Consider the following 27,717-nt stretch of genomic DNA (forward strand, 5'->3'; position numbering starts at 1 on the left):
GTGTCCCCGAGGCGGCCGCCTGCCCGCGCGCCCGCGCCGCGCATGGGTGCCCGGCCGCAGGGGGCCTGACGCCCCCCCACACCCCCCGCCGGAGGTCCGCCCGTCGCGCCATGGCGGCCCGCGAGCCCCCCGCCGCACCTGCGGCCGACGAGCCGGGGGGCCCGGGCGGCCCCCCGCGCAGGAAGAAGTCCCGCTCCGGCGCGTCCGGCCTCCGCCGCGCCTTCAGCTGGCTGCGGGGCAAGCGGCGCAAGAAGAAGGCGGCGGGGGCCGAGGGAGCCGAATCGGCCGCCCCCCGGGCCAAGAAGGCGGACGACAAGGCCAGGAGGGCCAAGGCTAAAGGCCAAGGTAAGGCGGCCGGGCACCTGGGCTGCGCGCCGGCCGGCGCCGAGGGTGCTGCCGGGGTGGCTCCGCCGGGGGTCCGCGGCGTGTTGGAGGGGTGAACCCCTAGGCGCCGGGGCCGGGGGAGCGGAGAGCCCGGGGCTCAGCCCGACACCCCCCATTCTACGCCGCCCCCGCCCCGGCATTTCCCAGACTCAGCCCGACCCCATTCTAGGGCTGGGGCAGGAATCTCCTGGCTTAAGCAGGAAGTGCTGGTAGTCTGGCTCTCGGGACGGTGAGGCAGTCCCCCTCCCCCAGACTCACCCAGCTTCTGCCCTCTGCTGAGTCAGGGGGCCGGACACTCGGCTCTGGCCTGGGGCCCATGGGAGAGGCAGGTGGCCTTGCGTCTCTGGTGGGGATTCCTCCAGGTCCAGAAGGTCAACTGCACTCAGAAGGTGTTTCAGCCCCACGGAGGACCCAGCATGGGGCATAGCATGCTTTGGGCTCTTAACGGTGTTAGCTCTTCCCCCCTGGCCCCCCTCACCATTCCCCTGGGCCAAACGGCAAACATCCACCTCCTGGCGTGCTGAGCTCCCCGATGAGAACCAACCGTGGCGCCCCTCCGCATCACTCCTTCCCCCAGTCCTGGTAGAAACATGCCCGTGTCAGATGGGGGAAACTGAGGCCCACATTAATGGAGAGGCTGTACCTGAGCTGCGATGGGTACTTAAAATAACCACAGCCAATTCCCTGTCTCTGGGCTCTCTCTGGCCTGATGGATGGGCAGCCTGAGGGGAGGGAAGGGGTGGCTGACTTGGCCCATCCCTGCTGGGGTCACTTTCCTTTTCGGCACTTGCTTGGTTCTTTTCTCATTTCCCCCTCTGTTTCTGTGTCCCTTTTGAGGGGTAGGGCATGAATCTCTGCAAGAGGGTGGGGCTCCCTTGGGGCTTGCCCTGCTCCGAAGTCTACCTTTCCTCTGGCTCGAGCTGCAGGGCCAGAGGTGAGGAAATGGCGGTGTGTTCGGGCCCATCCCATACTGTGTTTACCCTCCCAGTGTCCTTTAACCACCTCCTCTGCAGGAGAATTAGAAGGACCGTTTGAGGGGTCAGGAAGAGTGTGAAAAGCCTCTTGTGTGATTGCATCCGGCCTGATCTTCCTTTTGGATGAGGGCCTTTGGCCCAGGCACAAATAGAAGTCAGGGTGCTGGGGCAGGGATAGCTGGGCCAAGCCCTGAGGGAGGGTTTGGGTGAGGGGTGTTTCTCAGGGCTCCCAACTGGATGCAGAGTCTGTCTTAATGCTGTCCCACTGGGATTCAGTCTGAAGTCATCCCCATCTCAAGAGGGCATGGGTCAGAATTGCAGCAGGATGGATTCTGGTCAGATGGTCAGGATTGGAGATAGAAGGCTAGTGGTGTACCCCAGGGCAGTGGACCCTTTTCCCCTCTGAGACCAGCCTGGAGACAGGGGCTAGAAAAGCTGACCCTGTACGTCCCTGCTCCAACAGCCTGGGTTGGGGTCATTGGGTCAGTGGGTAGGCCTCCCCCTGCCTTGTGTTAGGTATCTGGTAGCACTGGGCTTTCTGGGCAGCATGTCGCCTGATTTGAGCCCACGTGCATAGGAACCACCTCCCTGCCCCTGGCTGTTGTATCTCCAGGTCTGGGGGTGGCCCCAGGCCCGACTAGAGGAAGTCCTACTCCCTTTTGCTCCAGCCTCCTATTATTCTAATTGTTTCCTTGTCACCTGCCTGGCCCAACTTCTTCTCTGTTTATTAAGAGAAATAAATCCGATCTCTCTAATCTCCATTGGCACTGCTGGTCAGGAAGGGAAAGCCCAGAGAAGACTTAACTCTTTCTGGGGAAAATGTTCAGAATGGAGACGGTGGGGAGATGGGAAGCAAGAATATACAGAAAGTTCCTGAGAGGTCAGGGGCCTTTGCTCGGAAGCTCCCCCATCCCAGTCTCTGAGATGCAGGTCGTGGCTCCCCTAATCTGACTTCTCTACAGTAAGTTGGGAAAACTGAGCTTGGAGTAGAATTTTGAGCCCTTGTCTTCCAGGCCTGCCCTGCACAGACTTAGAAAGAAAAGAGGAAATCTGATAGTTACTGATTATTCTGAATGTGCCAGGAGCCCTGTCCATTAGCTCACTTGAGCCCATTTGCAGATGAAAAAATTGAGGCTTAGGGACAGTGAGTGCTTCATTTGCCCAAACTGGGGTTCAGACTCAAACCATCTGCCTCCAAAACTGGTACCGTTTTCATGAAGAGGACATGCGGGGGGGGGGGGGGGGGACACAGACCGGTGGGTAAGGCTGAAAGATCTTCTCATCCAACCCATTCTACAGATGGCAAAAGGCCCAGAGAGAAGTGAGGGAAGCTGACAGTGGGAGGAGGAGGAGAGTTGGGCAAATGAGAGTTCAAATTCTGGCTCAGTCACTAGCAAGCCCCGTGACGTTGGGCAGCAACCTCTCTGTGGCCCCACTGATTACTGTCTCAGGGCAGAGAGGGGACCTTCTCACAGGGGTGACCCTCTGGCTGGACATTGCATTGCTGGGTCCGTGACGCCAAGATTGTCTCTGTAAGATCTCACAAGAGCGAATGCGGAAATTAGAGGAACGTGAAATCACCACTGAAATGCAAGGGCTTACTCTTATTAATCACCTTCACCTGAGCTCTAAGGACCCAGTCTGGTGGGAATGGGCTCAGAGGCTGACAGGACAACTCTGCCGGCCCTCCCAGGCCGCGTGACACCGGCAGATCGTGAGCCCCTCTAAGCCTCAGTTTCCTGATCTGTAAAATAGGGAGAATAAATCCTGGCTTTATATGGGTGTTTCAGGGGTCATATGAGATAACCGAGATGCAGGTGCTTTGTGAACTGTGGAGAATGGTCTAGATGGGAGCAGGTTTCTGCAGTTGTGATGCTGAGGACTTGGACGTTAGCTGATCCATGTTTGGAACTCAACTCTTGGTCACACCTCAGATACCCATGGCGGTGATGATGATGATTGAGGGGGAAGCCACGGAAGGTGGATTCTTAACCCTTGTCCAACAGAAGACTCAGGCATAAGGAAAGGTAAACAAATAAGAATCCATATTTTCCAGAAATATCACCTGGACTCTAGACAAGTATGTGGGGAGGAAGTGTTTCTGGGACAGACGCCAGGACTGGAGCCCAGTAGATAACCAGGGGAGGCTCTCTGCAGGAGGTGAGCAGAGTGTAGAAGGAGGGCAGGGTGCTGGCTAATTTGATTGATTTATTTGAGAGAGAGAGAGAGAGAGAGAGAAAGAGTGGGTGGAGGGGAAGAGGGAGAGGAGAGAGAGAATCTCAAGCAGACTCTGCGCTGAGTGGGGAGCCATTGGCGGGGCTTGATCCCACAACCCCAAGATCATGACCCAAGCCAAATCAAGAGTCGGGTGCTCAACCGACTGAGCCACCCAGGGCGCCCCGTGTGCTGGCTAATTTGAAGAAGCAACATGAAGGCTACTATGTGTCAGACCCTGGCTGGGCATTTTCATGAATGTTTTCCTTTGTCCTTAACCACAACCTGAGAGATGGGCAGTTATTACCATTTCTAGGTGAGAAAATAGGCCCAGTGGGTAAAAAGTAAGTTGATCAAGGTCACTCAGCTTCATTCATTTGAAAAAGACACATTCTTTATTATGTCGTGTCCAGCACTGTTCAGGGTAATGTGAATACCTGGGACAGGACAGGCAAGGTCCCCACCTGCATGGAAATGATGTTCACAGCATGGCAATGACAGAAACTCTGTCGGCCTCCCGAGGCCACACTCCGGAAGCCAAACAGTATGAGGCTAGGTCTGTTTCTGACTCTGGAGAGGGCGAACCAGTAACCACTGTAGGAGAATGTAGCCCTCCTGAAGGTTCCTCTTGGGCAGTGGGCAGTGGCCAGGGAGGGGACCGGGTGGTCAGAGTGCAGGTGGCTTCAGTACTGAATGTACTGAGGTCCAGCAGATTTAACCTGAACAATGCTGGCCACTCACTCAGGAGGAACTCTCCTTGGTGTGGAGTTGTGGAGAGATTCTTGAGTTTGAGTTCTGCCCCACTATGGGCCACATATGGCCTGTCTTGACAGTGATGGGGTTTCATGGCCTCTGAGAGCCCTCCTGGTTCTAAAATTCTGGTTGGAGAATGGGCTGGGGCCACAAGGGTGGGAGCTATGCTCAGGAAAGGAGAGTCTGCCTTTTGGCCAGTCATGGACAAGACATTGGGACCCAGTGGCCTAGATGTTATAGTAAGGTGGGCGGGGAGAATCCGTGTGACTAATACCATCTCTCTCTGTTGAGGAAGGGGCCTGTATAGTTCTTTCATATTTCAATTTAGTTTTATTTTTTTTAAGATTTTATTTATTTGAGAGAGAGAGAGAGCGAGCGGGGTGAGGGGCAGAAGGAGAAGCAGACTCCCCACTGAACAGGGAGCCTGATGCGGGGCTCCATCCTGGGACCCCGGGATCATGACCTGAGCCTAAGGCAGTCGCTTAACTGACTGAGCCACCCAGGCGCCCCTTTGTAGCTCTTTTAAAGCAAAATGAGGACCCAAAGCCACTTTGGATAATGGACACTTGGCCTATCTAAGGGTAGGATAGTGTCTGTTTGCCTTTCTTTCTTTTTTTTTTGGGGGGGGGAGGGACAGAGGGAGAGGGAGAGAGAAAATCTTAAGCAGCCTCCATGCCCCGCACAGAGCCCATGCGGGGCTCGATCTCACAACCCTGAGATCGTGGCCACGAGCTGAAATCAAGAGTCAGATGCTTAACTGGCTGCACCACCCAGGTGCCCTTCTGTTTGCTTTTCAGTAAAAATGTATTTCCACACTCTGTGCCATTGCATGCACTGTTTCCCCTACTTAGGGTGTACTTCACTTTTCTATCCACTGAACCTTTATTCATCCCTCAAGGCCCGGCGCCAGCATCATCATCTCTGTGATAGCCCCCAGGGAAATTACTGCCTCCAGACTAGAGCGGGGTGCTTAATGGATTTGGAATTGGACAGTCTGTTCTTCTGGCCACCTTTTTGGGTAGGGCATCTCAGTGTCCTTAGCCTGGGGCCTGGACCAATGTGATTGGGGCAGGGCTCCCTCTGCTGTGGCATACATCCAGTGGGGGAGTGACTTCCATACAGGACTCTGTGTCCACCTCCTCCAGGCCCCTATAAAGGGATGGGCATTATCTGTCTTGGGTCCAGATGGGAGAGGGAGCCTCACTAATGTATATCAAAATACTTAGTAAGTATTTAATATTAGGTAATAAGTACCTACTATGTGCCAGACATTGTCCTGGGGATGAATGAGAGACAAGGTCCCAGTCTCACGAACCTCGTAATCTGAGGGAGGAACCAGACACTGAACAGGTAATTAAGGGTCAAGAAGTGGGACAAAGGAGGGAGCATAGTGATCCCATGGGTGACATCAGGGATGCCTTCACGGAGGAGGTGACACGTGAACTAAAATGGAAGGGGGGCGCCTGGGTGGCTCAGTTGGTTAAGCGACTGCCTTCGGCTCAGGTCATGATCCCGGAGCCTCAGGATCGAGTCCCGCATCAGGCTCCCTGCTCGGCAGGGAGTCCGCTTCTCCCTCTGACCCTCCTCCCTCTCATGCTCTCTGTCTCTCATTCTCTCTCTCTCAAATAAAAATAAATAAATAAATAAATAAATAAATAAAAACAATAAAACGGAAGGATGAGGGGAAGCTGGGGGGTTGAGGGATTTGCAGGGCTGGAATCGGGCAAGGCACCTGCAAAGGGCTGGGGCCAACTGGCTGTCTGGGTTCTGTGGGTATAGGAATCGCCATCCCTCACTGTTTTGAACAGCCTGAGGGCAGGAGCTGGGTTGATGGTCCTTTCCCTCTGCCCTGCCCAGCACAGGGCCTGGCACAAAGTGGCTTTGGGTAATAGGTGGGTGATCCGATATGGGCCCCAGAGCTTGGGCATCTGCCAATTCCAGATGCTCAGCGTCGACGGCCTGAGATGCCACAGGCTGCCCTCATGGCACATACAGACGGGCGGCTGAGGCCCAGAGGACGAAGTGTCTCGCTCAAGGTCATCCAGCCGGCCAGCACTAGAGGTGGACTAGGAGCCCTCACCCGCCAGGCTGACCTCAGCTTCCCTACTCCTTTGTTCAGACTTCCAATGGAAAATCCCGTCCCAGAGAGGTGCCCCTACCAGGAGTGGGATGAGATGAGCGCGAAGCTGAGGCCAAGAAGGCCTCCATCCTCTCCCTTACCTCCAGCACCTTCAGGGGCTCGTTCCAGCTGCCTCTCCGCCTCCCTCCTCGCGGAGGCCTCAAATCCCCACCCATGGCCCACGTCCCAGTGTTCTGGAAATCCCCTTCAGGCTAGGATGGGCCCTCCCCCCACTGTTCCGTCCCTCTCCTGCCCCTGAAGCAGGGCTGCCAGCAAGGGTTGCTGAACTGGGGTGGCTAAATCCTGCGGCCAGAAAAATCCCCCCTCTTGTCAGAAGAGGGGAGAGGGAGAGCCTCCCCTCACCCAGCTGTCCCCCGGAAACCCCCCTCTCCCCAGCCCTCAAAGCTGTCTCAGCTGCTCCTGGCCTGTCACATGCGGATGAAAACTAATGAGAGGAGGCATTGTATATTGTTTGGGCCACGGTGAAAGGGGTGGGGTGGGGTGGGGTGGGGAGAGCAGGTATCCACACTTCCACCTTCCGGCTGCATGTCTGCAGATCCGGCAGACCCCACTCGGGCCGACTTGGGGGAAAAGTAGATGGCAGCAGCTTCCTGGGGCAGGACGGGTGAAATCGTTGTCCATCTCTCCCATTGTTATACTCCACTGTCTGCTTTTGTGTCTCCTGCCCTCAGGGGCTAGTTCATCAAAGGTTGTCAGCTCTACTCACAGGGTGCCCAGGCCTGTGACTGGCACGGAGGGGAGACAGAGACAGCTCAGCTTGCAAAGGGTTTAAACCCCAAATCTTCTGGCAAAGTGCATAATTCCCCGGAGGCTGCTACTGGGGTCTGCTCCAGATCGGGCCTCCTGTCTGCTTAGGACACCCCTCTCCTCCAAGCCTCTAGCTAGGCGAGGTCTTCACCGCGCTGTTCCAGAGAGTCACGAGGCACTCAGGCCCGATGTTGTGGTTTCCAGGAGTTCTGGTCTTCCACACCAGCTCCTTCCCACGGTCCTACCCCAGGCGCTCTTACGCTCTTGGCTGGGGGCAACACTCTTCCTCTAGGATCCTGGAGCCAGCACAGCCTCTGTAGTGAAAGAAGGTGAGACTGGGACTCTCCGCCCGCACCGCTTCCCCTCTCCCAGTACGTAGGCAGCAGCATCACCACCTCCGTCAGCAGGCAAGCCCACCGTCTCTGCTTCCATCAGCTCCCATTCAACACCCACAGCGCGCCTGCTGGGCGCCCATCGCTATGCTGCGCTTGGGCATACTGAGGGGAGGGAGGCGATCACTGTCCTGGGGAGCTTGTTTTCCGGTTGGAAAGGAAAGGAAAGGAACCGTTGTCTCCAGACAAGTGTTGGGACGGTGTTACACAGGCTGCTGGCGGGCCCCGGGGTGTGATCGGTTCTATCAGAGGGCAGCACTAGTGCCGGTGGGAGCACAGAGGGCTGAGCTGGGGGAGGATGGGTGCAGGGAGGACTCCCTGGAGGAACAGACTGTCGGGCAGGGTACTGAGGAGAACGAGGAATCTTCCAGGCAAAAGTGGAGGAGGAAGAAGCACGTGGGAAGACCTGGAGGTGTGTAGTGGGAGGGTGGGGTGGTGGCAAGCAGCAGGGCTGTGGTGGGAGATGAGGCTGAACTGGGGGCAGGGCAGTTGCTGCCAGGCCTCTTGCAAAGGCCGAGGCACCTGCTACCCCCCAGACGTCCCTTGAAGCTCTTTGCATACCTGCCCTTGCTCAACTCATGCCAAGGGATCTGGATGTTATCCTTGAGTGTTCTCTCTGCTCCTCCACACCACCTTTCCCCTTTATGGGCCCCACCTGTAAATTGAGGGAACTGGGCTAGCAGATACTCTGAGGTCTCCTCCAGCTTTGACACTAGAACTCTCTTCTCTGTGCAAAGCAGGAGCCTGGTACACACAGCTTGGTATATATAGTGTATGTCTGACAAGTGTTTTCTGGATGGATGAATAAAATATAACCCCTCAGGGACTGCATTGTTGTTAACCTCAAACTCTTAGCAAGGTATGCGCCTCAAGGAGGGTAGGGATCAGCTCTGACTCTCCCATTTTGCAGGGAGGCACGGGGTGCCCTGGAGCCACTGGGCATAAGGGGCAGCACAGTGTAGTGGAGGGGTCTGCTCATGCTCGGGTGGCAGAAAGGATTAGCACTGAGGGCTCTGGACTCCCAGCCCAGCGGTGTCTCTGCTACACCATGCTGCCCCTAGTTGGAGAGACAGGGTAGAGCAATGGTAAAGGAGAGCCCCTGCCCAGGCTGCTGGGCCCTGGGCACAAGGGCACTTGTGAGGACATAGAGGTGAGGACAGCCTGGCAGCCTGGAAGATTTCTGGAAGAGGTGAAGCCTGGCCTAGGTTTGAAAAACAAAAGACTTGTACGACGGGGGGTGAGTGAGGGGCACACAGCCATGGGCAGCTTCACATACGTTTACCTCCACACTCCATTCCTTACACTCAGACACAACGTGACAGAGCCAGTCACAATTACATAGGCAGACGCACAAAAGCACACATCCAGACATTTGAAAACAGACTCCATATGGATATAGGCACACAGTCTCACACACAGATGATTACACAGAGGCAGCCAAGTGTTCAGGGTCACAGACCTATACCCAGGTACACAACTACACAGCCACATTGAAGCATAGAATTACCAATGCCCAGTTAACATGCATAGGCACAGATAAACTGGAGGGGTAGTAGCATGGTCAGTGGGTATCGGAGTCAGTCTGGGTTTGAGTCCTAGTTCTGCAGCTTACTGCTGTTTGACTTTGGGCTAGTCAGGTGACTTCACGGAACCTCATTTTCCCCATCTGTAAAATGGGGATGATAAAAGTACCTACCTTACAGAATTGTTTTGTGGCATGAAAGCAGTTATCAGAGCACCTGGCACATAGTAAAAGCTATATAAAAGGGTGCTGTTATTTTGAACTCGACTACCACAGAAATACAGTCAGATCGATACATTTGTACACACAGGCATAGAGACAAGATATACACACACAGACACGTGACACTCACGGGGTGGAGGCTGGTGGGCCCTAGCACAGCCGGGCTCCGGACCCCGCCTGTCTGGGGCCCTGCTCCGAGTTCTCCGGGCTCCACTGCAGTCCTCAGAGAGGCGGCCCCTGGGCCGGGAGAGCGGGCCACCAGCCGGCCCCACCTGGACACGCTGGCCTTCCGCGAGCGCTCTGGGTGGGGTGGCTCAGCTGGTCTCCCAGGTCCGGGGAGGGGCGGAGCCTACGGGACGCGCGCGAGGCCCCGCCCCCCAGCCGCCCCCGGCCCGGCCATTGGCCGCAGAGCCCGGAGGCGTGGCTGAGCTGGGGCTGGGGGCGCCTGCGGTGGCCGCCCGCGCGTCTCTCTGCCTCCCTCCCGGGGCTGCGGGCCCGGCGGCCGGGCTGGTTGGGCTGCGCTAGGGTTTCCGCGGCGGCTCCCGCGCCCGCCATGGGCAACTCACACCACAAGAGGAAGGCCCCCAGCGGCCCCCGGGCCCGCAGCTTCTGGCGGTTCGGGCGGTCGGCGAAGCGGCCGGCAGGTAGGGGCCGGGGGTGGGGGCGGGGCAGGCGGGGAGGAGGGTCTCCCTGCCGCCGCCACCGCTGCTGCCCCCTCCCGGGGCTTGGTGGGTGTGAGCGTGGGGGGCCGGGAATCCCCCGCACAGACCCCACCCCTCACATGCGCAAAGAGGCACACGTACATACGAATACCCACGGGCGGGCACACGTACATGTTCACAATTTTCACAGTCACAACACCCACTCAAATGTACGGACATGCAGACACATATACATTCACACCTACAGCATGGCTGTAGGACGCACAGACCCCGAGACACAGGTACACGTACCTAGGTGTACGGTTTATACTGCCACGCGAATTATGCCACACGCGCAGATTCACACAATCGCACACACACATCAGTCATGTAGGTACAGTTGCCCAGCGGCTTAGGCACATAGATGAACACACGGGTTCAGAACTGCACAACCAACCAGACTCCCACACTCAGGCTCAAAGACAGAGCCTAAGGCGCTTGTGTACACACACACACACACACACACACACACACACACTTCTTAGCCCCCAACAGGCTCAAAGACAGAGCCTAAGGCGCTTGCACACACACACACACACACATTTGTTAGCCCCCAACAGGCTGAAAGTTTGCAGGAGGGAGGGGAGACAAAGGTGCAGGGGAGAAGCAGGAAACCAGGGGCTGGAGACTCGGGGCCGCCTCCATCTGGCGTGATCAGGAGTCGGACTGGTTCTCTGGGCTCCCTCCCCGCCCCCACCTGCGTCGCCGCTGCCTCTCGTCCCCCTTCCCCCCACCGGCGGTCCCCGTGTTCGCTGCCGCATGTCCCCCCTTTCAGTGCAGCCACCGAGCTGGAACGCAGCCCTTCCCGGCGTGCTGCGGGATCCCTCCGCGGGTCACATTCCTGCCTCCCAAGTGGGGGGTGGGTAGAGGGGGAGAATGGAGAAAAGACTTCCAACCCTAGGGCTGGGAAATGGGATTCCTGGTTTTCCCCAGCAGGTGCGACAGTTCAGGGTATCCCCCAGAGTCCCAAGGGGTGCTGGAGGAGGGGCTGTGGAGGGTGGCTAGTTCCCTTACCTGGTGAATCTACCCCTTCCCCTGAGGAAGATAAGGGGTCCTCAACAGAGGCAGGTGTTCCTTCTGATCTTTGGGAGTGAAAGAATTCTGGAGAAGGTGGGGTGGGGTTCCTTCTGCTGTGGTGAGGGAAATCCACCCATGTCTTCCTAGGGTGGCCCACATTCCTAGAGGTTCTGAAATGAGCCTGATGATCTCATCCCTCCACATAGGGGGTGACAGGAAGAACCTGGGCTGGGCATTAGGGGGTCTATGTTTTCCGTGCAGCTCCGGTATGGGCTCTGGTGACCTTGAGCAGATTGCTTTCACTTCTCTGGACCTCCTGGCTCCCACAGAGGGGCCTGTCGGTGGATTTAGGGGCGCGTAGCTTAGGTGACTTCTGGGACCCTTACAGTTCTGTCTAGCCATTTTGTGGATAAAGAGACTGAGGTCTGGAGAAGGTGGGCTTGTGCAAGGTCATTTGCCAGTAGCGGTTTGAAGAGTAATCGTCATAATCAAAATAACAGCAAAAAAGGGTTAATTAACTTCTGGTAGGGCTCTCTGCAGATTCCTCAGAAGGTGGATTGATGAGAGACTCCGGGACCTTCCAGAAGTCTCCCTGTCCTAGCAATCCTGAAATCCTGGATGTGTCCACCTGTCTCTCCTCTAGGATTCTGCACCGAGGGGTGGGGCTGGGGCTCCGCCTGCTCTCCTGTGGTCACTCTAATCTGATGGTTTCCTGAGAACCAACTGTGGGTCCGGACTTGTGACCATTTGTGGTGGGAGAGAGAGAGATGAAGAAACCTCTGTTTACAGTCTCGCCCACTAGCCCGTGTGCTCTTAAGTTCCTGCTGCAACTCAGGGACTAACCAGGCTTTAAGGTGGTCCTAAAAAACCAGAAAGCAATGTCAAGGCAACACAGAAATAAGTGTGGGGGCTGGGGAATATTCAGAAGGCTTTTGGGTTGGGGACAGTTTTAGAAGACTGGGGAGATGGTCTTAATTTGGTCTTTGAAGTAACCAAGGCCACTACAGGGTTGGAGTGAGTCCTGAATTATTGATTAAACGAGAGAGAGGACCAGGAATGCACTTCAGCTCTGGGGCAGTGGTCGTGAGCAAAGGCATAGAGTTGAACCTGAGCGTGGAGGCTGGAGAGAAATGTAGTTGAGGCTCCTTCCTTTGCTTGGGAAGAGAAGGAGTTCCACTGTGAATGCAAACCTCCATTCCTTTGGTCTTACTTGTGCTGAGGATTCTAAGGCTTCCCCAGCACTGGGCCTCTGCTGTCACATGCCCAGGTATGGGACTGGGGTTTTAGTACTTATCCATTTGATTCATCTGTGAGAAGATGAGGGAAAGAATGCAAGGCAAGCAGAGAGGGCTAGAGTCTGTTGGCCATAGGGAGCCAGTGAAGGTGTTTGAGCAAGGGAGGAGCCCGTGAAAGTGGTGTGTTAGGAAGATGGCGCCACAGGAGGGGCAGGTGCAGGCAGGACAGGTTGGGGGGTGGGGTGGTGAGAGTGGAAGCTCCAGAGAGCAGTCTGGAGGCTATTGCAGTAATCCAGGGGAGAGGTGGTGAGGTGAGGGCTGGGGACAGGGTGGGGGCTGTGGGAGTGGAGAGGAGTGGCAGCTGCAGAGACACTGCGGGGGAGGTGGCAGAAGTGATAGGACCTGGGATTAATCAGATGTTGGGAATAAGGGCCAGAGAGGGCTATGAAGTCTCTGTGCTCGAGGCTGCTCAGCTGGGGGACAGTGACAGAGATAATAACTCAGAGCTAAAAATAAGGGCCTATGCTAAACCTTTACATTGGTTAATTCATTCGTCCCCCAACAGTCTTATAAGCTAGAAGCCATTATAGTCCCCATTTAATAGATGAGGAAGCTGGAGCTTAGAGAAGTGAAGTCACTTGCCCAAGGCCACTCAGCAAGGAGGTAGCTGAACCGAGATTCAAAACCAAGCCTGTCAGATTCTGAAGCCTGTGCCCTTAATCAGTTTAGGAATAGATGGGTTTCTTATGACTGAGGGGCCTGCAGATCCTCTGGGCAAAGAAAGCCTGAGGTCCTGGGGGTTTGGACTTCGTAGGGAGGACAAGTGAAGGAAGTGCTGTGGGAGAGGGGCAGGGATTGAGGATGAAGCATTGAAGCCCCCCAAGGGCTCAGAGAGGGAGCAGGTGGGAAATGGAAGAACTGAGATTCAAGGAACGGTTGGTCCATTGGATCAGTGCCCTTGGCCAAAGGGAAGCGTAAGGGGGGGGGGGACAGGGAGAGGCCTTCTCACTGCTGGAAAGATACTGTAACCTGCTGGGATTGTTTGGCCTTGGATCTCAGGAATCCAACCCCACCCTCCCCTCCCCAGGCCCACTGGGCATCTGGTCCTGGGCAGTTTGGGGGATTGGTGGAAGATGTGAATTGAGAGCCCAGGGAACATCCACCATACCACCCTCTTTTTCCCAGACATTGTACTGTCAGGTTTATACACATGGCCCCCCTTGCAGATGAAGTGATTGAAGGAATGGACTGAGTCCCTGATGGAGTCAGACCACCTGGAATTCTTTTCTTCCCTCCCCCTGCCTCTGTACTTGGAGTGCCAGGGGCCTTTGGTAGGTCCCAAAGCTGGGAAAAGTCACGCTCCTCTTACCCCCTCACCCCAGCGTCTCCCTGTCTCCTCCACTTTCCTGGAGGAGACTTAATGACCAACTGTATGTCTGCACTTGGTTGTGGAAACCCTGGGCTTCCAGACAAGGGGCTGGCCCAGCCCTCTCTGGTCTGAGGAATCTGAGATAAGGTGAACCCCCTTGCTGCCCCAGGCCCTGACCCAAAGTGGGGGAACACTACCCTCCTAGGGGCAGAGTCCTACATGCTGAGGGATCTTTAGAGATTGGCTCACCAACCCTCCCATCTCACAGATGAAGACACTGAGGCTTGGAAAAGGGCACGGCCTGGCTCAGCATCATGCTGCAGTTGAGGAGCAGGGAGAGCTCAAACCTGAGGCTCCTGACTCCCAGGGCTGTGGGGTCTCTGGTCTGGCCCTGAAATTCCCTTCTCTCCCCAACAGAAGGGTTAGGGCTAGGTCACTGACGAGCTGAGAGGGAGCTCTTATTAAGTGTCCCTTATCAGACCTTAATAATGGTCCTTAATGCCACTTGGGACTTGAAGAGAGCTCCGGAAGTGGGTGGGAGAAGAGGCCTCTGGTGGCATGGGAAGAACAGGATTTTACAGCCAGTCAGAGCTGGGCTCACACACCCTGACTCTGCCAGTCACTAGCTGTGTGACCTTGGGTTAGTCACTGACCCTGAGGGAGTGCCTCCATATGGCGAGGGGGATTTAGTGAGACCACGTGTGTCTCTCACTTGGTTGTCACTTGATAAATTCAAGTTTATTATGGTGTTGTGAGTGGAAAGGCCCGAGAGGGACCTTTACCCATCCCTCCACCCTGGAGAGGAAGAGGCTCCCTCTGAGCCCAACACTTTGTGTTTGCACTTGCTTGTGTGTGGCTTCGGATTTCCCAGGCACTCTGTGAGGTGGGTGTGAGTCCTACTTCACAGATGAAACTGAGGCCCAGAGAGGCTGATTCATTCGACCAAGGCCTCTCTAATCCAGACCTTCTGACTCCCAGGCCTTTCCTCTCTTGACTTCATTGTGGCTGCCTCCCGCCATCTGTAAAATAGGGAGAACCGTGCCTTGAAGGGACAAAGGAAAGGGCTCTCAGAAAGTCAGACGCACATCCTGGCTGAAAGAGATTGTTATGTCATTGTCAGGAGCAGATACCCGGAAACTCGTTATGACATTTATTAATATTATTGTAGCTAATTCCTCCCTGCACTGCTGCTGGTTCCCCCCAGGCACCCCAGGCATGGGATCCTCCTCTCCTTGTCAGGGGCACTCCCTGCCCCCCAATATTTACCTTAGAACCGGCCCGTCAGCTCTGCAGCTCTGCTGCTCTGCTCTAGGGTGGGGCCTCTCACTGAGGGAAGGAAGGAGGGGGATTTCCCCCCTGTAGAGGTGGGGTGTAGAGCCCCCCCTCTTTGAGCAGGAACTGAGGTTGCAGCCCCCCCTGATCCCGTAACTTCCTCAGACTTAGGACCATGAAAGCGTTGAGTGAGACCCAAGTTTGGCTGTGGGCTCAGCCACTTCCTGGTTGGGTGACTTTGAGCAAGTCACTTTCCCTGGAGCCTCCTTGTACTCATTTGTAAAAAATGGAAGTCATACATGGCTTTCGGGTTTTTGTTAGGTGTTCTGGGAGACAGAAGAAAAAGAGAAACCTTCACCTGAAGGTTTTTGTGATGTTCATGTCCCTTTGTCTTGTCTCTAAGAGAATAAAATCTCCCTGTGTTCTGGGTCTGCTCCTATTGGAGGGCCCTGGTTTGTCCACCAGGACAGAGGGGTTGAGACTCAGGACCTCTGAACACTCTGAATCCTGCCTCCTGGACTGGCCTGCGGTCCAATGTGGTAGTGGGAGAGTGGGGTCAGGCCCAGGCCTGGAGGGTTCCAGCTCCTGAGCAAGGCCACCTGGGCAGCTGTGCCCTTCCCCCCTCATTCCTCTCCCCTGAGTCAGGCCTGCCTGGCTGTGGGCGTGCCACCGCCCCCGCCCCTTGCTCTGGAATGGGGCAGGTTGAGGCCTCACCCCGTGGAGGATGTTGCCAAGACAATGTGTACGCATGAGCACAAATGTGCACTTGGCCTTGGGGGTTGGGGGCTCCCTCCCCCTTTCCTCCCTGTCCCCGGGCTCAGGAAAGCCCCAGAGTGGGGGGTACATGCACCTGCCTTTGTGTACACACAGCCACCTGGCTGGGCCCTGTGTGAGTCTGCAGTCGTGCTGGTGTGTGACGAGGAGCTGGATTAGGGTGGCCTGGGTGTGCTTTGTGGATGTGGTCCTGAGAGCACGCACCTGTCGGGGTGGGGGGGCCCAGTGGGACATTTTGGAGGTCCTTGTGCACAGAACCTCTGCTGGTGGACTAGATCTGAGCTCCCGAACTTGGCCTGTGTGCTTCCTGGTGTGCCCTTCATGTGGGGGGTGTGGCCAAGAGCAAGGTGTCTTCTCTGATCCAGGAAGCTTCCTTCCTCAGGCAGGTGGGGGAGGAGGGGAGGCGGAGGCTGGTGGTGAGCTTCAGCCCCTGGTTGCACCTCTGGACTGTACCAGGGCAGAAGGTCCTGGAACAAGGACTCTAAATGTGGCCTTGGGCGAGGTCTTCCACTCTGTCGGCCCCAGTTTCTTTGTGAGGACCCTGCCCTCCACCTGAGACTCAGGTTGCTGAGCCCCTCCCTAAGCAAGTCACAGGTGTGTGGGCCTGAGCCTTGAGTGGCTCAGAGAGACCTCGGGCCCTGGCCGAGCTGGAGGGGGGGAGGGGTGTTGCTAGAGCAACCAGATGTTATCAAGTGTGAGAGCCTTGGATCCTCTGGGAATTTGCAGCTGTGGCCCTGACAGCCAGCTGTGGGCCTGGGACCTTGAGCTGCTGTTCCCCACGCCCTTCGTGGAGCTCACCCCCGAGTTTCCCTGGTTAGGGGGAAGCTGAGGATGACTGTGTCCTGCGTGATTAAAGTCTTCAGTTTTGGAGCCAGCCAGAGCTTGGGAAGTCGCCTAGCTCTCTGAGCCTCATGGGTCCAGGATCAGTTACGGGACAGTATGTTGGAGAACCTGCCTCGAAGGGCTGTTGTAAGATCCCTGAGGGCAGAGACTGTTTGCCTTCCCCCAGCCCCTGGCATTAATCTCCCTGCAAGTGTGGGGCTACTGCTCTTTGTGTCTGAGCGGGACTAATAAGGGGCGGATGGGTCTGGCCTAAGAGAGGGACGAGGGGAGGATGTGGCCAAGAAACCTCGAATTTCTGGGGATCATAGGGTCCCTTAGCCCTTCCTCAGAGGGGAGATCAGGTTTGTAGCTCGCACAGCAGACAGGGCATAGCTTTTGGGTTCAAGTTGTCCTGAGGGCAAATGCCACCTTACCCTTCCCAGCTTGTCCTTTCTGGCCTCCGTTTCCTTATCTGTCAAATGGGGATAAAAGTGCCTACTTCTTAGGATTGTTTGTTTAGATTTAAATGATTTGTGGATTTACATCCTATCCAGCTGCACAAAAGCTTGTTCTCCAGAGAGTGAGGGCTCAGCGTCTGCTTGAGTGGTCTCTGAGAGGCGGGGCAGCAAATGGGGAAGGGGCTGCAGAGGGAAGCCCCTTGTTTGCCGCATGGGAGCCACTGTGAATTCTTACGACTCAGGGAGAAAGGTGCTGTGAGAGAGAGTGGTGTCCTGAGGTGATTTTGGGGGCAGTGCTTCACAGACTTTCTCTTCCACAGCCTCAGCTACCAGCTACTCTTTCTGGAGTTGCCCAAGGGGATCTCTTAACACTGTCATTACCCAGATGAACCTTCCATGCTGACCTATGGGGCCCCACCCCACCTGGCTCCTGCCATTTTCTCCCTTGCTCACCATATTCCCGCCCCACTGGCCTCCCGTTGTCTGTTCTGAGACACCTCCCCCCATCCCCCTACCCCCTGCCCCCACTCCTGCCTTGAGGCCTTTACACTGGCTGCTGTCTCAGTCCAGAAGGCTCTGCGCCCAGCACTTGCCCTGGCCCGCTCCTTCGCCTTCTGCGGGTCTTGGTTCCAATGGCCTTTCCTTAGACTTTCCTTCATACCCCCTAGAGGTGCCCCCTTCCCTATCATAGCTCCTCAGTGTTCACTAATCTAAAATTGTATTCTTAGTGTACCTTGTTGATGTATTTGTGAAATGTTTATTGAACTCACGGTATGACAGGCACTGATTTAGGCGCTAGAGTGAACAAGATAAAGTTCTCCTCCATTCGCTATGGCCCCCGTACTAGCTTAATAAATACTTGCTGATTGAATGAATGGGTACAACAGTCTTGTAAGGAGGAGTTCATTGGTCTTGTTTCCATATGAAGTCATGACTTGGGTGTGACAAGAGCTGAATTTGACCTTGGAGCTGTCTTCCCTCCAGTTACCTCCTCCTACCCCTCATTTTTACTGCCCTTGCCTACGACCAGGTTTTTTTGGCTAATTCCATTCTCTCAGCCTGGTGATCCAACAGTCACCAAGTCACAGAGTGGGGCCAGTGGGAAGGTTCCTGGGCTGGAGGAGCAAGAGGTATACGATGAAGCCTGTCTCTGCCGTGTGACCTTGGAGAGTTCACAGTGCTTCTCTGGCCTGCTTCCCACATGACCGAAGTGGGAAGAAAGTCCTTTGGAAAGCGTGGGTCTGAACAGACACACGAGGAGTTGTTCCCAGCAGCCACTGTGTTTCTGCTCTGGACAACTCCCTGGCTTCCCGGTGTCCCTGTGTCCTGGGCTGGCTCCCACCCCTCCAGGGGCCTTTGCCGATGGCCTTGCCAGCACAGGCAGTTCTGGGCTTTTGCCAGGCTGTTGTTCCATGTCTGAGTTCCTTCCCCAGGGAATGACCCTCACCAGCCAGGAGGACTTGGGGATGGGCATCATGCCAAGTGTGGTCTAGTGGCTCTTCTACCCACCATCTGGCAGCTGGGACCCCTGCCATGGCTTTGGCTCCTGACTGTTTAGAAAAGGACTTGGGGACGGGTTAGTGGTCTGCCCCCGGGGCCCTGAGCATCTTCAGCCCTGCTAGTCCTGCTCTCCACCAGAGCTAAGCATCCGCAGACTCCGGGCCTCAGTTTCCCGGTCAGAATCTGGGACTGTTCCTGCCTCTGCACTCCACTCGAGGGGCGGGATCAGTGGCGCAGGTGGGAGGAGGACCTGGAGAGCAGCCCCTCCCCCTCCCTGCCTGGAGTCAGCTCTGCAGCTGGGCGGGCGACTGCACCACTCGGTGCCGGCTTATGGTGAAGGCGGCACCCGGCGATCCAGAGAGGCCGGAATAGGGGACGGCCCTGGTGGCGCCCGCAGTCATGGTGGTGTTCCTGGGCCGCCGCCTCCCGGTGCTCCTCGGGCTCTTTAAGAAGAAGGGTGAGTGGGTGTGGCTGGGGAGGGGGCGAGGAGGGACCCCGACACCTCCATTTGCCAGACCCTTCTGTAAAAAGGGGGATCAAGGCCGGGGAAGGGTAGTGGGTGGGGGATGGGGAGCAGTAAGGCGGCCAGACTGCCCTGTCCTCCGCTGTGCCTTTGTCCAGTGGCTTTTCCGCTGCCTTTGTCTGGACCCTGCTTGGTTGGGTTTGGGAGGATGGGTCCAGGTGTCTCTGACCTTGAAGCCTGCAGCCGTTGGGCGAGACTGCTTCCTCCGGAGGTACCCACACTGTACTGGGTGCATACTCATGCTTCGGGTCTGAGAGGCAGAGCACCCCCTCCGACCCCCAGGTCAGTCAGCATGTGTGGGAGGATGGGATGTGGGGAGCAGAGGAGAGAGGAAAGTAGCCCCGCTGGAATTTGGGGCATGATCATCGAAATGCTGTTTAGAGGCGGAGGGCAGGACGGTGGAGAAGTTTTGGAGGGAGGGGTCTCTGCCCACTTTCTGCTTCTAGGAACTGGGCTTTTAGGCCTGGATTAAGACATGGGGGCCAGAGTTTATTGGACTTTTGGGGGGTGGGAGGGGATCCTCGCTTTGAGTGTGATTCAGGAGTCCCCTCTGGGAATCTGGAGCTTAGTCCTGGCACTGACTCTGATTTGCTGGATGACCTTAGGCAAGGCCTTTCCTTTTCAATCCTGTTTCCCCAACTTGTAAAATTCAGGGATTAGGCGAGACTCCATGGTTTGGGTTGTCGGGAGACCTAGGAGCTCTGACCCTGTAGGGTTCCTCCAGATTCCCTGGGCAGGAGCTGAAGAATGGGCTGAGGAGGTAGGAATGGGCAGGCGTCTGAGCTGAAGCCCCTGATTGTGGGGCGTGGCCCTTTAAAGGGCTTGTTTTGTTCCTGCCCCTCTACAAGGTGCTGCCAAGGTCACATGATCCTCCCAGTGCTTTTGCTTATGTTGTGGGTTCCATTTAAAGGGGGGCTGGGGCTGCAAAGTGCTGACACAGCCCCTCATTCCCAGGATTAGATGACCAGCTTCCCCATGGGCGGGGCCTGTAACAGGATCCTTTGTAACAGATCCCTGGCTCCTCTGCACCGGGGGCTGGGGCCTCCAGGAGAGGGGGATGCCTGGGACTGTTCTCCCAAGAGAGGTTGGGGCTGCCTTGTCTGGGGGTGGAGGGCCCCCGGGGCCGCCTTCTCCCCTCCCCTGCCCATCCTTCCACTAAGGGACAGCCACATGGGTGAGTAGGGGACACAGAGGCCATGTCCCTGGTTTGTCCCTCCTCCCAGGACTTCATGGGAATTCTGTAGGACCCCTGCTAGCCCACAGCCCTCCCTAGTGTCCCACGGTGTCTTCCTGGGCCAGGGCCAAGGGGGTGTGTGAAAGGGGTGGTTGGTTTTCCCTAAAGTGGAGCTTGGGGTGTAGAGACAAGAGAAATGTATTCGCTATGGGCTGTGTGTATATTGGGGTGCTTTGTGTCGGGCCCTGAGTGACGTGTGGATGCACAGTTGTATGTATATTTGGGTACTGTTTGTATATGTACAGAATGGGGACGGTGGACGTTGTGGGGGCTGGGTATGTTCTCTGGGGGCCCCTGTGTTTGATGCTGGTTTCCGAGGTGTTTATACTTGGGTGCTGTTTGTGTACATCCTGGAGTCTGTGGGTGTGTATATAGACTGAGGCCTGTGGGGCTTGTGTGCCTGTATGGTGGGCTTGTGTGCCTGGGTATGGTGACCTGTATGGGGTCCTTTGTGTGGTGTGGGTACTCAGATATAAGCACGCTTGGGTAGAGTTTGTACATGTACATGGGGGCCATGTGTATTGAGTGTATAACACAGGACTGTGAGTTGTGTGTACAGATTGGGGGAAGTAGGCGTTGCATGTATGTCCGGGGGCTGTGTGCAGTGTTGGGACTGTGGGTGCTGTTGTGTGGGGCCTGTGCATCCCCAGGACCCACATGCTCTCAGGCCTCACTTCTCTTCCTCCTCCATTCCACTAGGCTCTGCCAAGGCTGAGAGTGACAAACGTCTAAGTGTGGGGCCTGGCCAGGGGCCAGGGTCCGTAGTGGATGAGCACCAGGACAATGTCTTCTTCCCCAGTGGGCGGCCGCCTCACCTGGAAGAGCTGCACACACAGGCCCAGGAGGGGCTCCGTTCCCTACAGCACCAAGGTAACTTTCTCCCCTCCAGGACTACTCTTGGCTTCCAAGGTCAGGGGCCTAGCCCAACGCACCTTTCTGGTGTCTTCCAGAAAAACAGAAACTGAATAAGGGTGGCTGGGACCATGGAGACACCCAGAGCATCCAGGTGAGCCCTGCCCCCAGCTCAGTCCTGACTCTGATTTTCCCTCCCTGCTTAATCTCTGCCAAGTATGTCTTTGAACCCTTCTGGATCTCAGTTTCCTTCTTGTATCACGAAGGGGTAGACTAGATGACCCCTAAGGGCTAGTCCAGCTGAGGTCTGCTCAGTGCTAGGTGAAGCCAGGGAGAATCGGAGTCCAAAGCTCCACAGGGGAGCCCTGAAGAGGCAACAGCAAGAGGCCCATGTAAGCTTCTGGGGTGGCCTGAGGCCAGGGCCTCATCTCCTTCTTCCCCCAACAGTCTTCCCGGATGGGGCCGGATGAAGATAGCATCTCCTTCTGCAGCCAGACCACATCCTACACGGCTGAGAGCTCCACAGCAGAGGATGCTCTCTCTATCCGCTCAGAGATGATCCAGCGCAAAGGTGTCTGCTCACCAGCCCGGATTCTTGGACGGGGCAGAGGGGTGGTGGGCACTATCTGGGGTCCCAGCCCCTGCAACTTTCCCCTTTTCCTCCTAATGTAGCACCTCCCCAAGCTCTGTGAGTCAGTGAATTCAGGAAACACAGTATCCTGTGTCTTCTTGGAGACTCGTGATGCACACCCAACTGCAAAGCAGGACGGTTAGGAGTCAGGAAACCTGGTTTTGAGCCTGGTGTTGCTCCTTCCCAGCTGTGTGACCTTGGGCCAACCCTCAGCCACTCCAATCTTCCGTTTGATGTGCTATAAAAATGAGGATAAGAGTACTTACATTATCGGAATGAATGCCAAGTGTTTAGCATGCTGACTAACACATAATAATTGTTCACTAAATGGAAATTATCCTCGGCCTAGTAAAGCCTTCCAGAAGTCGTACCGAAAAGAAGTGTCTAGCTTTGTTTAACCTAGCTTTGCCCGCGCCTACTTGATTATGGAGATCTTTTTTTGCAGAGCTCTTATTAGTTATTCTACGAAAGCAGTGCTCTGCACAATGTGCCCCGAGACCTGCTCTAACAGTTTCTCTCCCCTGGACTGGCCCCCAGGCTCTACCTTCCGACCCCATGACTCATTTTCCAAATCGTCTGGGAAGTCAGGGCGGCGGCGGCGCGAGAGGCGGAGCACGGTGCTGGGACTGCCGCAGCACGTGCAGAAGGAGCTCGGTGAGCCGCACAGTAGGAGGGCGGGGGGGGGGGGGGAGCCCCGGCCGCCCCCTCTGCTGACTCCCATGTCCTCCCTGTCCCTTGCAGGCCTGCGGCACGAGCGTGAGGCACCAGGTAGCCCTCGGCCTCCTGGTCCTCGGGATGCGCTGCGCATCCCCACGGTGGACGGCCGCCCCGCGGGCCCGGTCTCGGGGACCGGCGCCCGGGTGTCCCTGCAGGCGCTGGAGGCGCAGGCCGAGGCTGGTGCCGAGGTGGAGGCCATGCTGCAGCGCCACATGGACCGTATCTACCGGGATGACACCCTCGTTGGGCGGTCCACTGGGCCCCGGCCCCCGCCGGTGATCCGGCCCATGTCCTTAGCGGTGCCCGGCCTGACGGGAGGGGCAGGGCCTCCAGAGCGCCTGAGCCCAGCCATGTCCATCTCGCCCCAGGCCACCTACTTGTCGAAACTGATCCCGCACGCTGTGCTGCCACCCACCGTGGACGTGGTGGCCCTGGGCCGCTGCAGCCTGCGCACCCTGAGCCGCCGCAGCCTGCTCTCAGCCAGCCCGGCCTCTGTCCACTCGCTGGGCCGCTTCTCCTCGGCCTCCAGTCCGCGGCCCCGCAGCCGCCAGCCTTCCTCCTCCAGTGACACCTGGAGCCACTCTCAGTCCTCAGAGACGATCGTGTCTGACGGCTCCACTCTCTCCTCCAAGGGTGGCTCTGAGGGTCGGCCCGAGAGCTCTGTGGCTAGCCATAGTGTGGCACCCCTTCCCCAGGGGGGCAGCGGGAGGGGCTCTCCCAGCGGGGGCAGCACGGCCGAGGCCTCGGACACCGTCAGCATTCGGAGCAGCGGGCAGTTGTCGGGCCGGAGCGTGTCCCTGCGGAAGCTGAAGCGGCCCCCCCCGCCTCCCCGCCGGACCTACTCACTCCATCAGCGGGGCCCGGCAGCCCCCGACAGGCCCTTGGGGTTGCCGCCTAAGCCTGAGCGGAAGCAGCCGCTGCAGCTGCCCCGGCCGCCCACCACCGGTGGGTCAGAAGGGATGGGGGCAGCCCCCTGTCCCTCCAGCTCAGCGGGCACCTGGGTGCCTGGCTTGTCTCCAGGGGGCTCCCGGCGTCCCCCACGCTCCCCAGAACGGACGCTCTCACCCTCCAGTGGGTACTCGAGCCAGAGTGGTACCCCTACCCTCCCTCCCAAGGGTCTCACAGGGGCTCCTGCTTCCCCGGGCAAGGCCCAACCCCCTAAACCAGAGCGTGTCACTTCCCTTCGGTCTCCTGGGGCCTCTGTCTCCTCCTCCCTCACCTCTCTCTGTTCCTCATCCTCTGACCCAGTCCCCTCAGACCGTTCTGGTACACAGATGTCGACCACCCTGGGTGACAGGTTTGCCATACCTCCTCACCCCAAGGTGCCTGCCCCCTTCTCCCCACCCCCTTCCAAGTCCAAGAGTCCTAACCAAGCGGCCCCTGCTCCGGTTGCTCCTGCTGTGGTCCCTGGGCCCGTCTCTACCACTGATGTGAGTCCTGAGCCTCTGCCAACTCCGCAGACCTCCCTGATCCCACCACAGGAGTCTCCCATTGCCTCCAAAGACAAGTCACCCCCACCATCCCCACCCCCATCTTACCATCCTCCCCCCCCACCCACTAAGAAGCCAGAGGTGGTTGAGGCCCTGTCTGCCCCAGAGACTGCTGAGGAGCCCCTCCAAGACCCCAGCTGGCCCCCACCCCCGCCTCCTGCACCGGAGGAGCACGACCTGTCCATGGCTGACTTTCCCCCACCTGAGGAGGCCTTTTTCTCTGTGGCTGGCCCTGAGCCTGCGGGCCCTCCAGATGCCCCAGAGCCTGTCAGATCCCTGGCTGCTTCGTCCTTCCCAGTTACCGTCTCTTCCCAGAGCCAGCTCCCCCGTTCCCCAGAGCCGCCTCCAGCTCCACCAGCCCCACCTCCTGCTGCTTCTGTCCCAGGGCTTCTGGCCAAGGTCCCTCGGAAGGAACCAGTGGGCTGCAGCAAAGGCAGTGCGGCCCCCAGGGAGGATGCTGGTGCACCCCTGGTCACGCCCTCGCTCCTGCAGATGGTGCGGCTGCGCTCTGTGGGCGCTCCTGCAGTAGCTGCGACCCCGGCACCCGGGCCATCCGCCCCCCAGAAGCCGCTCCGGAGAGCCCTGTCAGGGCGGGCCAGCCCAGCGCCTGGCCCCTCCTCAGGGCTCCATGCTGCTGTCCGACTCAAGGCCTCCAGTCTGGCTGCCAGCAAGGACCCTGTGAGTGGCCAGCCCAATGGACCACCTGAGGCGGAGCCACGGTCTCCCCAGTCCCCTGCCTCTATGGCCAGCTTCATCTTCTCCAAGGGCACCAAGAAGCTGCAGCTGGAGCGGCCAGTGTCCCCTGAGGCCCAGGCTGACCTCCAGCGGAATCTGGTGGCTGAACTTCGGAACATCTCGGAGCAGCGGCCATCCCAAGCCCCAAAGAAGCCACCTAAAGCTCCCCCACCCGTGGCCCGCAAGCCCCCAGTGGGGGTCCTGCCATCCACCTCCCCCACCTTTCCTCGGGTCGAGTCCCTTCCTGCTCCTCCCACCGACGGGCTCCTTCGAGCTGAGGACAGGACTAAGGGGGAGCCGGTGGAGAACGGAAGCATCGTGCAGCTGGTGGGCCCCGAGGAGCAGAAGCTGGGCCCGCCTGGCTCAGGTACGGTGGATGGTGTGTGTGTATGTGTGTGTGGCGGGGGGGTCCCCCCATCACTGGTGGTGGGAAAGAGGTGCCTGAAGCCCCACTACCGGGGATCTGTTACCGGATCTTCCAGATTTTTCTGGTGTCAGGCTGCCTGGGAAGGGTGAGCTGTCACCCTTGATAAGCTAGCGAAGGAGCCTGGTGTGTGGGCCTTTGAAGTCAGACCTACTGAGTTCCACCTCAAGTTTGCCATTTTCTCTCCTCATCCTGGCCTCCAGGTCCTCGCCATAAAGTGCAGGGCGGCAGTGCCTGCCTTCTTGTGTGTAAAGCATCTGGCTGGTGCTGCGGGCGAGGCCAGTCAGTTAAGGAGGAGAGGCTGTGCCGTGGGCTGTCCAGAACCAAGCTGGGAGGCCCCCTGCTGAGTGTGTCCTTCTCCCCCCCCCCCCCCCCCGCAGACCCACAGAAAGAGCTGGTCTGACCACCAGGCACCTCGCTGGCACTGCTGACCCATCCCAGGAACATAATCTCAGGGACCTGAGCAGCTCCAAGGACGAGAGAATATGGCAGATCTAGTAGAGAGGACGCCTGCAGCCTTAACCGTCACAGCCTTCGATATTTATGCAAGCCTGGTGGTGATCCTGTCCTCCGAGTCATCCAGCACATGCCTTTTCCCCCTGAATGGATTCCCCTCTGGCCGCTTGTCTTGGCCTTGGCCTCATCTCGGAGGAGGTAGCTGGTGGGAGCGGGTGGCTGCGCCCCCTGCTGGCCTCGAGGCCGCACAGTTGGGAGCAGAGCATCTCATTTGAGTTTCTTTCCTTTTACCCGCCATGTCCAAATCATGCACATACGGTAGTCCCGAATCAACGCACTTTTGAAAAGCAGCTGCGTGTCCATCCTCCAGGGCCCACGAAGCCACATTCCAAGGGCCTGTTTACATGGCGGCAGCATCAGTCCCCGTTTAGCCAGCCCATAGCTGGGACCAATCTGACCCCTCCCTCTGATCCGGTTTGCCCATTTCTTAGTTCTTGGAGGTGGGCGAGTCACTATTCCCACAGGTTTCTCCAGGCTGGAGGCAGGAGCGGGGCTGTGGAATTTCCAAAGCACAAAGGGTGCAGCAGGGGTTAGCCCTCCTGTGCCTCAACTTAGCACCAACCACCCTCCTTGCCTTCTAGTTCTGCCAGGTGCTCCATGCCGGGGACAAGAAGTGGGGGACCGCCAGGGCCTAAATGGGGGTGGGGGTGGGGGAGAGGAACCAGACGGGAGGTCCACAGGCCCTCTGTCTTCAGAGAGTAGGAGAACGGAATAGGGAGACATCTCAGTGGGCACTTGGTGATGCCAAGCATCCGCCCCTTGTCTCACTGGGTCAGGTTGGGGTGGGCAGGCGCTACACTTACGAGGCAGGAGCCCATGGGCTGTGGCAAAGCTGTGTCCCTTTCAGCTGGGCAGGAAGTCCTGAGGAGGTGGGTGGAGGGGTCTGGCCGGGGGGAGCGCTTGTTTGGGCAGTGGGCCCGGACCTGGCCCTACAGATTACATTCTGTGACCTTTCTCTTTACTCAGTGCATGTTCTTTCTGCAGCTGCCTTTTAGCCCAGGCGGTTTCACGGGGTTGGGGTGGGGGGTGGGGGCGCTGGCGCTGAGTGACAAGGATGGGAACCCAAAGGTGCATTCTATTGCAGACTCTTCCCTAGTCAATGAAGGGGGGTTCTGTGCTCCTAGGGAGCAGGCTGGGTGATTGCTCCCTGGCCGTCAGCCTCTGCTACTGAGCTCTCCTCTAGGAATTTTAATGACCTCTTTTCAGCCTGTGCCACCTCTCTAGGTAAGCTGGCTTCCCCACCGGCTCCGGCGCTTCCCTCCAGTCGTGTGGCTCCCACCTGGGCCACCCCTTCTGTCCTGATCCTCTTTCCTCAACAGTGACTTGGGCTTGAGCCTGGCAAGGAACCTCACTTTTAGCTGCTTCTCTGGAAAGACTGAACCCCTCCCAGAACAAGAGCTGGGAACACAGGGGATGTGGTACGAGAGCCCAGGTTCCTCTGGCCCGCCCTCACACTGTCTTCTCCCTGTAGCTGTCAACCACAGTTGTTCCCTTGCCCCATGGGTGAGGGAGAGCAGCTACTGGGTACCCATTGCACCTGCCCAGTGAGCTGGAGAAAGAGGATAGTCAGTATGCACTGCTCTGCTCAGAGCTCCTGACCCAATGCCCTGGGAACCAAGACCAGGCCAACGCCTCCACGAGACCAGGCTCTGGCGGCAACCCAGAGCTGCTGGAGGTGGGAGGGAGCCCAGCTTCTGTGTTTCTTGCTCTCCCCTCTCAATGTTACTTGAGCTCCTTATCCTCAGCTAGAATCTTCTGAGCTTGTTTCCCCACTGGGTGGGACAGAGTACAAAGGAGAAGGGAGGATCTAGAAGAGGCAACCCTTCTTTGTCCTCTGGGGTAAATGTGCTTGACCTAGTGCAAATGGAGAGACCAAAAGCCTCTGATTTTTAATTTCCATAAAACTGTTAGAGAGAGAAGTATATATATATTTCTTTAAATTTTTGAGTCTTTGATATGTCTATACAAACAATCCATTCCCTCTGCCCTGAAGCCTGAGTGAGACACGTGAAAAAGCTCTGTGTGTGTTTCATTCAAAGGTGTTAATTAAATGATTAAAACTTGGCTGTGGTTTGCTGCTTCTTAATGGGAGAGGGACA

The 27,717-nt window shown here is 57.3% G+C and overlaps 1 protein-coding gene across 3 annotated transcripts; it reads left to right on the forward strand.

Annotated features, from left to right (window-relative positions):
• Positions 1-56: 56 nt before the first annotated feature.
• Positions 57-27,676, forward strand: KIAA1522 (KIAA1522 ortholog). Of its 3 annotated transcripts, XM_021684191.1 has the most exons (8): positions 57-345; positions 20,953-21,123; positions 21,204-21,259; positions 21,553-21,676; positions 22,274-22,390; positions 22,478-24,621; positions 24,709-25,045; positions 25,483-27,676. In XM_021684191.1, exons 1-8 carry the CDS (start codon positions 111-113, stop codon positions 25,503-25,505), a joined length of 3,207 nt encoding a protein of 1,068 aa, XP_021539866.1. In that variant the 5' UTR covers positions 57-110; the 3' UTR covers positions 25,506-27,676. The 3 variants fall into 3 exon arrangements, with proteins under 3 accessions (XP_021539866.1, XP_021539865.1, XP_021539867.1); XM_021684190.1 differs by having other exon boundaries at positions 22,478-25,045; XM_021684192.1 differs by lacking the exon at positions 57-345 and adding an exon at positions 9,806-9,992 and having other exon boundaries at positions 22,478-25,045.
• Positions 27,677-27,717: the final 41 nt, after the last annotated feature.

This window comes from Neomonachus schauinslandi, chromosome 4 (assembly GCF_002201575.2).
Source record: "Neomonachus schauinslandi chromosome 4, ASM220157v2, whole genome shotgun sequence".
Classification (NCBI taxonomy): domain Eukaryota; kingdom Metazoa; phylum Chordata; class Mammalia; order Carnivora; family Phocidae; genus Neomonachus; species Neomonachus schauinslandi.

What these genes read in the sequence shown, in the direction of transcription:
- KIAA1522 (XM_021684190.1), top strand. Translation starts at nt 111, where the DNA reads ATGGCGGCCCGCGAGCCCCCCGCCGCACCTGCGGCCGACGAGCCGGGG. An exon ending in GGCCAAGGCTAAAGGCCAAG is followed by an intron (nt 346 to 20,952) that starts GTAAGGCGGCCG and finishes CCATTCCACTAG; the next exon opens with GCTCTGCCAAGGCTGAGAGT. An exon ending in GCACGTGCAGAAGGAGCTCG is followed by an intron (nt 22,391 to 22,477) that starts GTGAGCCGCACA and finishes TGTCCCTTGCAG; the next exon opens with GCCTGCGGCACGAGCGTGAG.